The sequence below is a fragment of the Cyprinus carpio genome, chromosome B23 (genome assembly GCF_018340385.1).
Source record: "Cyprinus carpio isolate SPL01 chromosome B23, ASM1834038v1, whole genome shotgun sequence".
Lineage (NCBI taxonomy): Eukaryota > Metazoa > Chordata > Actinopteri > Cypriniformes > Cyprinidae > Cyprinus > Cyprinus carpio.
This window is the reverse complement of record NC_056619.1, coordinates 27,120,712-27,135,492: the sequence shown is the minus strand read 5'-3', so window position 1 is coordinate 27,135,492 and position 14,781 is coordinate 27,120,712. Positions and strand designations below refer to the sequence as shown.

The following is a 14,781-nucleotide window of genomic DNA, read 5'->3' as shown; positions in this document are numbered from 1 at the left end:
CTTTCGAGATTATTAGAATAATCATGTCTACGTCTCACCCCGGTGCTGACTTCTCTCTGCGTCCAGTCAGGATATAAATCATTATAATTATTTAAAGTAGACACGCTAGCGGGGAACTGCAGCGCTGTTGACATCTTGAATGAAGACAGTAAATGAAGGACCCCGGGCAGGAGTCCGCACATGCGCCTGTCTTAAAACATCATACATGCCTGATAAATTGGAAAACAGTTTCTCGGAAATGCATTACAGGATTTAAACAATAACACGCGGTCCTATATTTTTCTATTATTTTTCGTCTGAAGCATTTTAGATTGGTAAAATGTTCCCCGGGGAGTTTTGATGCTTGTTCAGGCAGCTGTCGGGTCAGTCTCAGGACAGACGCCGTGCGGAAGGTAAATAATGAAATGCGTCAACATTTACTTTATTAAACATCATAATAAACACAAACAGTATACAGATCAGTGTTGATCTTATATGTGATTTATTCTGTGATCGTGCGTTATTTATGATGGACTGTGATGATGAAGAGAGACGGTGTTTGTTTCGCTGATATTACACTCATCTTCATCATCTTCATCACAGTGATCTCTGTTCTTCTCCTCAGATGACTGTACATAACCTGTACATATTTGATCGCAATGGCAGCTGCCTTCATTACAGTGAATGGAACCGAAAGAAACAAGCCGGAATCTCCAAAGAAGAGGTACACACACACACACACACACACACACACACACACACACACACACACACACACACACTCGCTCGCACACTCACGCACGCACACACTCGCACACTTGCACTCGCACACACACACTCGCGCGCACTCGCACTCGCACTCGCTGAAACTCGCACACGCGCACTCATGCACTCACGCACACGCACACGCACAGGAAAAATAGCATTTAAATGGACAAAAACTGACCTGGAAATTAATTTACTAGTATGCAGTAACGTCAGTCATATAAAACATTTCCTAGCAACAAAATTGTGGCCAGTGAAAATGTAAGTAAGTTTGGAAAACCACTAGCCACAATGGCTGGTGAGCAAAAAAGTTAATGTCAAGCCCTGTATATACATATAATATTATTATTATTATTATTATTGTTATTATTTTATTTTTTATTTTATTTCTTTGAGTATTGTGTTATAATTGTCATGTCTACTTTAGTGGTCGTGTTACTTTATTTTGGTACTCCTGATATTTATTCATTTAAAAAATATATATTTTTTAACCATTTTTACAAATAAATTTTAAAATAATTTCTTAAAAATTAATATTTGAAAATAAGTCAGAGCAGTGAGATAAAAGACCTTTTCCTTGCATTTACACCTTATATGAGATTAAGTGCAACAGGTCATAAAAATAAATTTCTTTTTTGTTTATCATTAATAAAAAATAAAAAAAACTCCATGGTTTAGTGCGGTAAAATAACTAAACCATGTTTGTAAGATAAATGGAGGGAACATTTCCTACACATCCATTTGCTAGAATGTCTTTTTCATGAGCTACAACCCATATTATGGTTATTTTATCTTTATATTTATTCATATCTCCTTCCTATATTAATTTTATTCTATGTACAGAGAGTTGATATTCCTCATGACAGTAACGTGAAAGCAGCTGAAGTGACAGTCATTATCATGTAGATGAAGGTTGATTCTGTCTGTTTCGTCAGGAGTTTAAGCTGATGTACGGGATGCTGTTCTCCATCCGCTCCTTCATCAGTAAGATGAGCCCGCTGGACATGTATCCTCCCTCTCATCAGCGTGTGTGTGTGTGTGAATGTGAATGTGTGTTTTCTCCTTGACTCATTGCTTCAGGAAAGACGGCTTTCTGGCGTTCCAGACCAGCCGTTATAAGCTGCATTATTATGAAACTCCAACAGGAATCAAACTGGTGATGAACACAGACCTCGGCGTGCCGAACTGCAGAGACACGCTGCAGCAGATCTACAGCACTGTAAGACACACACACACACACACACACACAGTACTCTAGTACTCTCTGTGTTCACTCTGGTGACTGTCTCTGGTTGTGTCCGTCTGCAGCTGTATGTGGAGTACATCGTGAAGAACCCGCTGTGTGTGCTGGGCGAGTCTCTCCAGAGCGATCTGTTCAGCAGTAAACTGGACTCTTTCATCAGAGCGCTACCGTTCTTCAGCGTCCGTGCCGCCTGATCACAATAAACATCAGCTTCTATTTATACTCGGCATCTGCTTCCTCTAGCACAGTTCTTTTGTTAAAGGGTTAGTTCACCCAAATATGAAAATTCTGTCATTAATTACTCACCCTCATGTCATTTCAAACCAGTAAGACCTTCGTTCATCAGACCGTCCCGCCGGAACCGTTTCCTACGTTGTTGTGATTTGATCTGAACGGAAACAGTATTCTCCAAAATGGCACCAGGGTGATGCGGAGGTTCGTATAATTGCGGATGAACCACTGATCTCACATGGATTAATTCACAGATCTCCTTGCTACGTTTCTGGACTTGGGAACATTTCAGTTGTATTGCTGTCTATGCAGGGTCAGACAGCTCCAGATTCCATCAAAAAAAACTTAGTTTGTGTTCCGAAGATAAATGAAGGTCTTACGGGTTTGAAACGACACAAGGGTGAGTAATTAATGACAGAATTTTCATATCTGGGTGGACTAACCCTTATTTGAAGACTCATAGAATTGATAAAAAAAAATGATTTTTTTTTAAATTGCATACATGTTCTCGTGACATCTAGTGATTTCAAGTTTCATTTTTTTACTTTGCCATTCACGTTCCTGTTTATTGCTGTCAGTTATTGCTGTTTAAAAACATCAGCGTTTGGAGATTTATTGCAGAATAATGTTCAAAAAATGAATTTATGTAATGTTTGATCTAATAAAAAATTTGCAGGATAAGTAACATGTTCAAGTCCAAATGATGAAAGCACTATATAAAGGAGACTTGACTTGTTCTCGAAAACAATGGTTATTATTTTTATTCATTTATTTATTTTTATTTATTTATTTTCAACTATGCCAACTGGGTTTTCTAAACTATTTTCTTAAGCAAATCATGATAGCTCATCTTTCTTTTGTGTGAAAAGTGACACTGTCTTGCCTCGTGTCCCATCCTTCCACATGCAAAACAACTTCCTTTCCTTCATTTCTCCAAACAATGCCTTGCTATGTGACTATCATTTCCACATGCATAACAGACAAAGCTTTGATGAGGTCTCATAGTCTTAACAATGTCTAGCAATGGGACCAGCTTTTCCACATGCATAACAGACGGTAACACCTTCTGAATTTACTCTTGCAAATTTCCTTGGTCTCTACCATTAATTAATCTAGACCATTCTCCCCTGCCAAAGGCAGCAACTGGATGTTTGGATTCTGCAGTTTTTGTTTAACTTTTTCCATTGAAATATTGTGTTATTTTGGAAATGATTGGCTTGTATTAATGTGTTGCATGTGTTAATAACTCTGTGCAATTAATGCAGACTTAAACATTAAGTTTAGTTTAGTTGCATTTGGCAAACCACTGTAACAGCTAAATATTTCCCACAACCCGAACACAAATGCCATAGGATGCTTCCCAGATTCCACTGTCAACTCGGTTATAGTTCTCAGGTTAACCACATCAGTGCCAACAAGTCTAAGTAGAGCTTCTCTCCTTGCCCCTCTGTCTGCTCTTTTGTCACAAAAATCCTGTGAGAGAGCACTAGAGAATGATTAGGGAATGCAGGTTATAAGAATCTTAAGCATCTGCATCTGACACACTATAAATTTTCACTACCTTCTCCAGTTTCCACAAGAACTCTACAGGATCCATGTTATCAGGGTCAAAAGTACCCACTACTGTAACAAGACTTTTAATGTCTGTAAAAGACAGCTGTCTAACAGCTTGCTCATTTTCAGTTCTTTGATCAGTGACCCTGGTGCTATTGGGAACCTCACGGAATTATGTTGTTGACTAAAGCATCCTTGCGGTTAAGGCAGACAAGTGCTATGAAATGTGGCCTTGAATTTGAGCCAGATATTTTGAGAAAATATTCTGAGACAGCCAGTGTTAGTATCCTACCATGTGGCTTCATTATCAACCCAGAAGCACCACATCTGGGAGCTAGTCCAGATGGACAAGTGCACGATCCATCTGAAACATTCCGGTTTGGACTAGTGGAGGTAAAAAGCACATCTGCTGACAACATTGCTCAGGTTCCATTTATAAAAATTCAAAGAGGACTAGCCAAACTTAAAGAGACCCATAAGTACTACTGGAAGGAACAAGGTCAGCTTGCAGTTACTGGTCTACACTGGTGTGACTTTGTGACTGACACAAAATCAGATTTCACAATACAGAGGATCTGGTGAGATGATGCCTTCATAGCATCAATGAAAGACAAGCTAGACATGTACTATTATAATGTTTTCATGGATGTGTATCTTTCAGTGGTATGAATGGACAGATTCTGTTCATATTAAATATGAATTTAAGATATATTCTTAGATTAATAGTAAGTATATGCTTTATGTAGTTGAGTAGTATGTAGCATATTTTGTAGTAGATCTTTTGTAACATATTAGATACATCACAATCTACATTAATATAACATAATATTAATATAACAATATAACATTAAATATATAGTACTTGCTATTAATTAGATGTAAATATGTACATACCAAGGTGAATACATTGTTTTGTATTAGATCTTCTGTAATGTATATGATATGCATACACATTTACTAGTTGTATATATTTACATTTAATACAGTGTGTTAGTTGACACTTTTTTTTATGAATTATTATAAAAAGACTTTTCATTGTCAACTATTTAATTGTGTCTATCTAATAATTTTCGGGAAATTTAATATAAATAATTTCAATATACATTAGATAAAATTTTACTTTACAATAAAAAAGTAAAAAAAGTAAAAACATTTAATGATGGCAAGTATTAAAAGTATGCACTGCAACTAACTGAAAAAGTAAAAAAAAAAAACTGCTACTGTCAAGTTAACACTAAAACACTACTATTGTAATAATCATAGTCATTCTAAAAAATGTCATATACTAATATACATTCACTGCTCAAGAAACATTGGTCCCTGATAATTACATTTACATTTACATTTAATCATTTAGCAGACGCTTTTATCCAAATCGACTTACAAATGAGAACAGTAGAAACAATCAGATCAATGAGAGAACAACAACGGTATACAAGTGCTACGACAAGTCTCAGTTAGTCTAGTACAGAACATGTAGTCAAGGTTTTTTTTTTTTTTTTTGAATATGATAGACAAGAAAAAGAAAAGGTAAGTACTAGTATTAGTTGGTTAAGTGCAGGCGAAAAAGATGAGTCTTTAGATGTTTTTAAAGACTCAGCTGTTCGAATTGAGATCGGGAGGTCATTCCACCAGCTGGGCGCAGTTTTAATTAACCATAAAACAGCAATTATGCCAGATCTGATTAATACTTCCTGACAAGGTGAGTGGCACAACAGAATCCCAGATGTGGTTTTCCTTGACCCTTCTAATCACCCTTTTCACCAGAATTCAGAGGCGTGTAATGGCCTGTGTTTTTTCACAGTCCTGTTTGCTGAACTGCTTGGCACATTTGAAAGGTGGAATGATCAGTCTAGCACCAACACTGGAGAGCATATCTTCAATAGTGAACCCCTTGTCTGCCATGACCACATCTCCAGGTTCAAGCAGGTCCAAAATCCCGGATTTCTTTGTGATTTCTTTTTCAGAGATTTAACCGGTGTAAAGCTGAGAGATAAATGTCACTGCACCACATGGAGCTACCCCAACCAGACCTTTGAACGTGGTAGTGCTCTTGTAACTGGAGAAGATCTCAGAGTGGAGTATCAGCGATGTAGGGCTTTCACAGGGGATTTCTTTGCAGTCCAGGATGACTCGCAGGTTTGAACTAAACAAACGGTAATTCTCTGGCATGGAGGAGCCTATTTGTTGCCTGGACATCTAAATGGGTACTGAACCCAACACAAAGAACAGGTAATTAGCCCAGTTAATAATGGTCCTGCTCACCGTAGCCACACTTACCCCAAAAATGTCAGTGATAACTTGTTCCCTTAGTCCAGCAGCTACGCGACAGCAGTAGATTAACAGTTCATCTATGAGTTGGATTTTCCGTGCAGGGCTAGGGCTTGGGAATGCTTCCTGACCCATCCTCTGTGCCTTGGTCCAGTACACCAGATTGCTGGCAGATGGACATATAGACTCCCAGAACACCTGGAAAACTTCTTATGAGGGAAACTTTGTGTAACATCTGAAAGTTTGATCAGAAACACAAAATCTGTTCACTATCATTTTTTTTTTCTAGTGACATTTTCTGCAGCCTTGCCTCCAGCTATTCAATGTTCTGCAGAGCCTCATCTAATGCACCTATAAAAATGTAAAAGTATATATATATATATATATATATATATATATATATATATATATATATATATATATATATATATAGTTAGTCAAGTCAATTCAAGACACCTTTATTTACAGTATATAGCGCTTTAAACAAAAAAGATTGTCAAAGCAACTGAACAAAATTAATTAGGAAAACAGTGTCAATAATGCAAAATGACAGTTAAAGGCAGTTCATCATTGAATTCAGTGATGTCATCATGCAGCTCAGTACAGTTTAAATAGTATCTGTGCAATAATTTGCAATCAAGTCAACGATATCACTGTAAATGAAGTGTCCCCAACTAAGCAAGCCAGAGGAGACAGCGGCAAGGAACCAAAACTCCATCGGTGACAGAATAGAGAAAAAACTTTGGGAGAAACCAGGCTCAGTCGGAGGGTCAGTTCTCCTCTGGCCAGACGAAACCAGCAGTTATATTCCAGGCTGCAGCAAAGTCAGATTGTGCAGAAGAATCATCTGTTTCCTGTGGTCTTGTCCCGGTGGTCGTCTGAGACAAGGTCTTTACAGGGGATCTGTCTCTGGGGCTCTAATTATCCTGGTCTCCGCTGTCTTTCAGGGCTTTAGAGGGTCCTTTCTAGGTGCTGATCCACCATCTGGGCTGGATACATACTGGATCCGGGTGACTGCAGTGACCCTCTGACTTGGATACAGACTGGATCTGGTGGCTACGGTGACCTTGGAATAAGAGAGAAACAGACTAATATGAGCGTAGATGCCATTCTTCTAACGATGTAGCAAGTACATCGGGTGTTATGGGAAGTGTTCCCGGTTCCGGTTTACCTAATTAATGTAGCCTAAAAATCCTTTAACGGATTTGGATATTAGAAGTGTATTAGTATGTTGTGTGTAAGACAGGTTAAAGAGATCTTTAATCTAGATTTAAACTGCAAGAGTGTGTCTGCCTCCCGAACAATGTTAGGTAGGTTATTCCAGAGTTTGGGCGCTAAATAGGAGAAGGATCTGCCGCCCGCAGTTGACTTTGATATTCTAGGTATTATCAAATTGCCAGAGTTTTGAGAATGCAGCGGATGTGGAGGACTATAATGTAACAAGAGCTCTTTCAAATACTGAGGTGCTAAACCATTCAGGGCTTTATAAGTAATAAGCAAGATTTTAAAATCTATACGATGTTTGATAGGGAGCCTGTGCAGCGTTGACAGGACCGGGCTAATATGATAATACTTCCTGGTTCTAGTAAGAACTCTAGCTGCTGCATTTTGGACTAACTGGAGTTTGTTTATTAAGCGTGCAGAACAACCACCCAATAGAGCATTACAATAGTCTAACCTTGAGGTCATAAACGCATGGATTAACATTTCTGCATTTGACATCGAGAGCATAGGCCGTAATTTAGATATATTTTTGAGATGGAAAAATGCAGATTTACAAATGCTAGAAACGTGGCTTTCTAAGGAAAGATTGCTATCAAATAGCACACCTAGGTTCCTAACTGATGACGAAGAATTGACAGAGCAGCCATCAAATCTTAGACAGCGTTCTAGGTTATTACATGCAGAGCTTTTAGGTCCTATAATTAACATCTCTGTTTTTTTCAGAATTTAGCAGTAAGAAATTCGTCATCCAGTTTTTTATATCGACTATGCATTTCGCCGAGCTGCGAAGAAATATAGAGCTGAGTATCATCAGCATAACAGTGAAAGCTAACACCGTGTTTCCTGATGATATTTCCCAAGGGTAACATGTAAAGCATGAAGAGTAACGGCCCTAGTACTGAGCCTTGAGGTACTCCATACTGCACTTGTGATCGATATGATACCTCTTCATTCACTGCTACGAATTGATGGCGTCAGTAGTGTCAAACGCAGCACTAAGATCCAATAGCACTAATAGAGAGATACAACCACGATCAGATGATAAGAGCACGTCATTTGTAACTCTAAGGAGAGCAGTCTCATACGGTCTTTTATCTCTAGTTTTGTTTTCCTCCAGCTGCGCTCCATTTTCTGGGCTGCTCTCTTTAGGGTGCGAGTGTGCTCATTATACCACGGTGTCAGAATGTTTTCCTTAACCTTCCTTAAGCGTAAAGCGTAAATATTTCTAGAGAGAAGAGCGGCACCACCCCAGGAGGGATGAAGACCATCTCTTTTCAACAGGTCAGGTCTGCCCCAAAAGCTTGTCCAATTGTCTATGAAACCTATGTTATTCTGCGGGCACCACTTAGACATCCAGCCATTGAGTGATGACAATAACAGAGTCTAAAATGCTAGAAAAGAGAGAGAAAGGTAAAGTTGTGTGGCCGGAAGGCTCTCGCCCGCATCTGATGGGAGCTCAATACTAACAGCATCAGACGAGTAAGCCTTGCTGACCGTAGAATGGAAAAGGTCAGGTTGTGTGCCCGGGAGGCTCTCGCTGGCATCCGACGGGAGCTCAATACTATTCAATACAATGGCACGGATGGGTATGCACCACCAGTAGTTGAACTAACACATATCCATTTAACTGGGAAGGCTCTCGCAGCATCTGATGGGAGTTCAATACTCACAGCATCAGACCGGTAAGCTTCGCCGGTAGTCGGACGGAAAGGCCAAGATTTGCTTGACCGGAAGATCTCTTGCAGCATTCAATGGGAGGTAAGCATCACCAGTAGTTGAAAGAAAACACACTCAGTTGACTGGGAAAGCTCTTGCAGCATTCGACGGGGAGATCAAGATTCACAACATCGAATGGATAAGCCTCGCTGACCATAGGATGGAGAAGGTAAGGGATGGGAAGACCGTAGGATGGAAATGTAAGATTGCCTGGCCGGGCTTGCAGTGTCTAACGGGAATTCGGTAATTGCAGTGTCAGACGGATAAGCATCTGATGCATCTGACGGGAGTTCAATACTCATGGCATCAAACAGGTAAGCTTCGCAGATAGTCAGACGGAAAAGGCAAGGTTTGCTCGACTGGGAGGCTCTAGCAGCATCTGACGGGAGTTCAGTACTCACAACATCAGATGGGTGGGCCTTGCCGGTAGTTGAAAGAGAAACATATTTGCTCCACCGGGAGCTCTTTTGCAGCAGCTGACAGGAAGACAAGAAGAACTCAGAACAATTTGAGTTGTCTAAAGGAGGATTACTATGAGGATTACTTTGCGTAATTGTTTGCAAATCCAATAAGCTGCTTCTGATAACAATATAAGAAAATGTTGTTGCTGCTTTGCATTCGAAAGTTAAGCATACAACAAAATAGAAATTCCTGTGCCAGTGTACCCCAAATAAGTGCCATGAATCTGGATGGATAGGCATAGCTTTGAAAGCGGAGGTAATGCCGACTTTTGCCAGCCATTCATTTTTTTTCCCCTTTCATATTGATTGCATGATCAATGTCCTACTATTGAGAGAGAGAATTCAACAAGAGGAATCGGGGTGATTATGCTTGAAAACGCAGAGTTATGCGGAGCTGACATATCAATTAGAAAGCATTTCTTTCCCCAGAATTTTCCTAGTAGCCACTCCAAAGGGCTAATGCAACATTGAGAAGGCAGGGCATCAGAAGGGCTGATCAAGAACCCTTGTTTAATTCACGTCGCCAATGGGGGAAAGCTGAACAGATTATTTCAGTGAAATGGCTGAATGTAATGAAAAATGTCCAATTCAAGGATTTACGATTGCTGTAGCATTTCTATCGTAAAGAAGTGTCCAAATATTAAAGAGTAAGTGGACATTTGAATTAAATGTTTAGCCAAATGAGGATTAGATCACAGAGTGACATGTAGAAATGACTGTTGGGCCGTTGGTGCCCTTTGTAGGCTTTTGATATAATGCGTATGTACATTAGTCACTTTTATTGTCACATCACCACAGCACATGTGCCTTGGTGAGTGAAATTCTTGGGAGCATGCTCCAGAAATTGCAAAACAATTTACATATAACCATACAGACACCAACAGAACAAAACATTAAACACAAACATACATATAGTCAGTACACACAGTGTACTATTAGACATACAGTTAGCACTACAAATTATACGCAGTATCTACATACAGTTAGCACTACATACAGTATTATACACTATACACAGTATGTACACATTCTATATTATATAGACATATATACACAGAGTGTAAGGATGTTTAGATACGTCCACATATTTGAGTTCATGGTCCGATTATTGCCATGACCAAATAAGGAATTTAGGTGTGGTGTTTGACCCACAGCTGAAATTTGACAAGCAGACTAATGCTGTAGTAAAGAGTTGTTTTTTTCCAGATTATTTTATCCTATACAGGATAAAATATAAAACTCAAGTGTATGTTTTTAAAGCAGTGCATGGGTTGGCCCCTGCTTATGTGTCTGAGCTCATTGTTGTTCGTCAAGCACCTAGGTCTTTAAGATCCAATAATAAGTTATTGCTTACTGTCCCTCATACTCATTTAAAGTTAAAAGGGGATCAGGTCTTTGCTGTTGCGGGTCCGAGGCTCTGGAATAGTCTTCCACAGGAACTTAGAGAGGTCACATCTTTAAATGCTTTTAAAATTGAAGTCAAAAACTACTTGTCTTTAGCCTTTAAGAGGGTGGGCTAGTCTTTGTTGTTTAATAGGATGTGTCTTGTTTTAAGTTGTGTGTTTTAATGAAGTGTTTTCTGATTGTACAGCACTTTGGTCTGAGTTGTAAAGTGCTCTATATATAAAGTAAATGAAATGAATGAATGAAAATGATTGGGAGAGAAGGTCGGAGGGGACGATGTCTGAGGCTGACAAGGACGCCGGCTCTCTTCCCCCATTTCCGGCAGTGTTTCCTTGGTCGCAAACATGCGGTCCAGACAAAGGGCTCTGATGCGGTGTGTCAAAGCACCGGCGTTCAAGAACTCAAAGTGCGGTTTGCGTTTCGCGACATAGGAACCTATGTTTAAAAGCGTGTGTCTGTCGTAGACAGTTATACAAACAACATCCAACACGTAGGACAACAAAATAACAAGTAAAAAGAATGAAAAACTGCAAAGTTTACTCGAAGCTCGCAACACGGCCACCATGCTCGGCGCCATCTTGGTTCACCATCAATGAACCAAGTACATTGTTTATAATACATTATGTTAAGTTTTGTTCAAAAGAACCATATTGTACTTTCTTTTGATACTTTATTTGAACCAATAATTATGGCCTTTTTGCTATTATATATATATTTTAGGTCATTTTAAAGGCTATTGCTTGATTAGGCCTATTTTTCCTACCATGAATATAAATTATAATTATCTGATTAATCAACAGAATAATCCACAGATAACTCTGTTACCCAATTAATAATTCACGAGCAAAGACCACACCACAACCAAATATGTAAATGAATAGTTTATTGTTCAGAATATTAGGGATGAGTTGGAAGAGGATGAAAAGGTAAAGGGGATAGGATGATGGTCAGGTTGATCTGGGTGCCTTGAATTGATGGCCCGGAGAGACTCAGGATGGGGATATCATCTCAGTTGTATATGTAGGCCAGATGATTAGGACCCCCCTAAGTTGGGAAGAGCTGAGGTAAGCTTGGGCTTGATGGAGAACGTCTACACAGCAAAATATCCAGTGTTGTTTAGTGTTGTTTTTATGGTGTTAATTTATCAGAGTTAAAAAGTGTTGATTCTGGTGTTGATTTGAATGGCATTAACACTTGCAGTGTAAATCAGTGGTCAGAGTCAGTGTAATTACAGCGAGTTGACATAACTGACACTGGTGACGAGTTGATCCAATTTCCGGTCCTTGCACACTATTTCCTTTTTGATTAATGGCGGACGACCACGAGGAGAGGACAGTGTTCAAACAGGTATAATATTTTATAACCATTTAAACTGACCAATTTTCATGTTTAGTTTATGTTTCTCACCATTTAGAATAATATTAGTACGTTTCTCAACATTGCCAGAGTGCTAACATTATTTATTTTCAGATAACGCTACAGACCACCGACAGGATCTCGAGGCCATTTAGCTGCACCACTTGTTAGCTAGCAAATTGAGGTAAGAACGGCAGTGTTTTTTAGTTAGCAGTTTTAACCGTAAGTGTTCTTATTTTAGAATCTGGGGAAGATAATGTAATTTCTGTTATTTGTATAACTGTTTAATGAGTTAAATTAACGCAGCATCCATATTCCCCTTCTTGGGGCTCACGTTTGTGTTGCCAAAAGACATTGTAATGCATTTTTGTCTCCAATATTTTAGTATAACTGTGCAATTAATTTGCTGCAATTTCACTTCAATGTAACGTTAAGATTTGCAGGGTTAATAAAAGTATAACTTTGTTCATTTTAGTTCATACTGCATTCATGTTAACAGATACAACTTTTGATTTTTATAATGTATAAGGAAAAGTTGAGATGAACATTAACTAAGATTATTAAATGCTGTAAAAGTATTGTGCATTCTTAGTCCATGTTGCATTCTTAGTCCATTTGTCCAACTAATGAAACCTTATTGTAAAGCACCAGATGTCAGCTTGTTAATATTGTCAGTCACATGACCGAAATTCATGGGTAAGACTTACGTGTACAGATGCAAGAAATACACACAGCTGTGTCAATTGGTGTAGAAAACTTTTTTTTTTAATTTATATAGTGCTTTAAACAAAAAAGATTGCGTCAAAGCAACTGAACGACATTAATTAGGAATAAGTTTAGCATTAACTGTATTTTCTTTTTTAGATTGAAGGAGGATCCCCACCCGCAATTATTTCTCTTTGTCCTATCCTGAGAGACCCATTTTCAACAAAGGGCTATGTAAGAATCTTTTGTGTTGATGTACTTGTAACACAATCTAGTTGGACATGAAGTTTTGTGCTCCTTTTTTGTGGCATAATTACTAAGTTCGACTGATTTGCACTTTCATGATGTCTTAGTCCTAAAACAACAACACTATCCATTTTGGTGCTAAAGGATGAAAAAGTAACCTTAGAAATCTTGTAATATGCTTTGTCATTAGATACATCAGGACTTTGGTCTCCTGTTCAATGCTGAAACATCCAACAAGCTTCTTGAGAGGTGGGAGACTGCATTCAAACAAAACATCTTCAATGAAGCCCAGTCTCTTACTTCAACAGCAGAAATTCGGTGTCTTTTCAATGCAGCAGGTGGACAAGGATCTGAAAATGGTTGGCATTATTTGTGAGGATGTCAAAATTTCATATTTGCTCTGGTTGCTTGTTGTTGTGAGCACTAAATGTTTGTTTTAGTTTTCCTAAATCACCCACAACCCCCTAAACATCTACTCATTCAGATTGGGACAGTGATGTCATCTGTCCAGCTGCAGTTGCATCTCCTGCTCCAGGGAGGAAGAAGACCAAGATCAGTCCAACAGAGGCTGTTGACAGACTTGTGCATTTCCATAAGGTAAAACTAACAATACTGTTGCAAATTCATTGTGAATGTTTAAATGCAGTGGTTTTCAATCATACGATCCTTGGGATTCAACCCTCTGCAAATTTTTCTAGACACTGGCATAATCTGTCTAAATGTTCCTTTAGGACTCACTAACTGATTCTGTGTTCACTTTCATTATATTGACCTACAGCTCTCGGATGTGCATGTACAACTCTGTGTTCTAATGAAGTCAGTCAGGCACATAGCTTGGTTTGGCTGAGGGTGTATCAGCAAATTTAATAAAATAAAAATTTGTGGGGGGTCGTGAGGAAATTCATTTAATGACGTATTACTTTCACTATAATACAAAGTGTGATATCAACTGTTTTTTTATGGCTCGAATTGGGTTAAGGTGTGTTATATAGGTGTTTTATTATGCATTTATCGTTTCACATTGTAATTAGTGTTTTTTTTCTGGTTTTATTAAATTTAATTTCTTTCTTTGTGCTTTTTTTTTTCAGTCCTGCACCAGTATTGAAGGCCATCTCAGTGGGAGGGAGGGCCACCAGTCATTCCTGCTGGGATCAGAAAGGATCGAGGGCAGGATCGACCACTTGCGTCGTTGTGGACAAGCGCCTCATCCATTTGCGTTGGAACCAGCTCCATGAGTGCCTTTGAACTTTTTTTTTGTCTTACTATGTCTTCAGCCTGTCCTACGTGGAAGCCTTGGTGTCAAAAGTGTCAACAGCTTGAAGTTCTACAGTCCTTTTGATCTGCAGTGTTTATATGGGGGAGATGATGGTTAATATATTGTACCTTCTTTTGTGTTGGTGTAATTGTTACATCTGTGTTAAAAATAAAATTTAAAATTGATACAGCGTGTTGACTTTTTTTTTTTTTGAACAATGCACACAGTTATTTTTAGTCAAATACAGATTACATTTAATTTCCTTAATCAGGGTTTGTATGAACACTATATTAGTGTGGAAATAACAAGTCTCTTGGTGTTAAAATTATTGACACAACTAGTGTAGTTTCAACACTAACTTGGTGTAAATG

General features: G+C 38.6%; 2 protein-coding genes and 1 long non-coding RNA gene across 3 annotated transcripts in view; 2 read left to right on the top strand and 1 right to left on the bottom strand.

The window, feature by feature from the left end:
- The window catches only part of LOC109048453 (proteasome subunit beta type-6-like), a 5,094-nt gene extending 4,911 nt beyond the window's left edge, over positions 1-183 (bottom strand). Inside the window, exon 1 of the mRNA XM_042750508.1 lies at positions 39-183. Coding sequence (XP_042606442.1) covers positions 39-182 — 144 coding nt within the window. The 5' untranslated portion in view covers position 183. The remainder of the gene's footprint in view (positions 1-38) is intronic.
- An 80-nt stretch (positions 184-263) lies between these two features.
- On the top strand, positions 264-2,207 carry trappc1 (trafficking protein particle complex subunit 1). The gene is made up of 5 exons (XM_042750509.1): positions 264-392; positions 605-703; positions 1,680-1,750; positions 1,825-1,963; positions 2,053-2,207. Exons 2-5 carry the CDS (start codon positions 605-607, stop codon positions 2,179-2,181), a joined length of 438 nt encoding a protein of 145 aa, XP_042606443.1. The 5' UTR covers positions 264-392; the 3' UTR covers positions 2,182-2,207.
- Positions 2,208-10,474: 8,267 nt separating this feature from the next.
- On the top strand, positions 10,475-14,378 carry LOC109080355. Its single transcript, XR_006158213.1, has 5 exons — positions 10,475-12,388; positions 13,069-13,143; positions 13,346-13,514; positions 13,640-13,752; positions 14,244-14,378. It is a non-coding gene; the product is annotated as an uncharacterized LOC109080355 (long non-coding RNA).
- Positions 14,379-14,781: the final 403 nt, after the last annotated feature.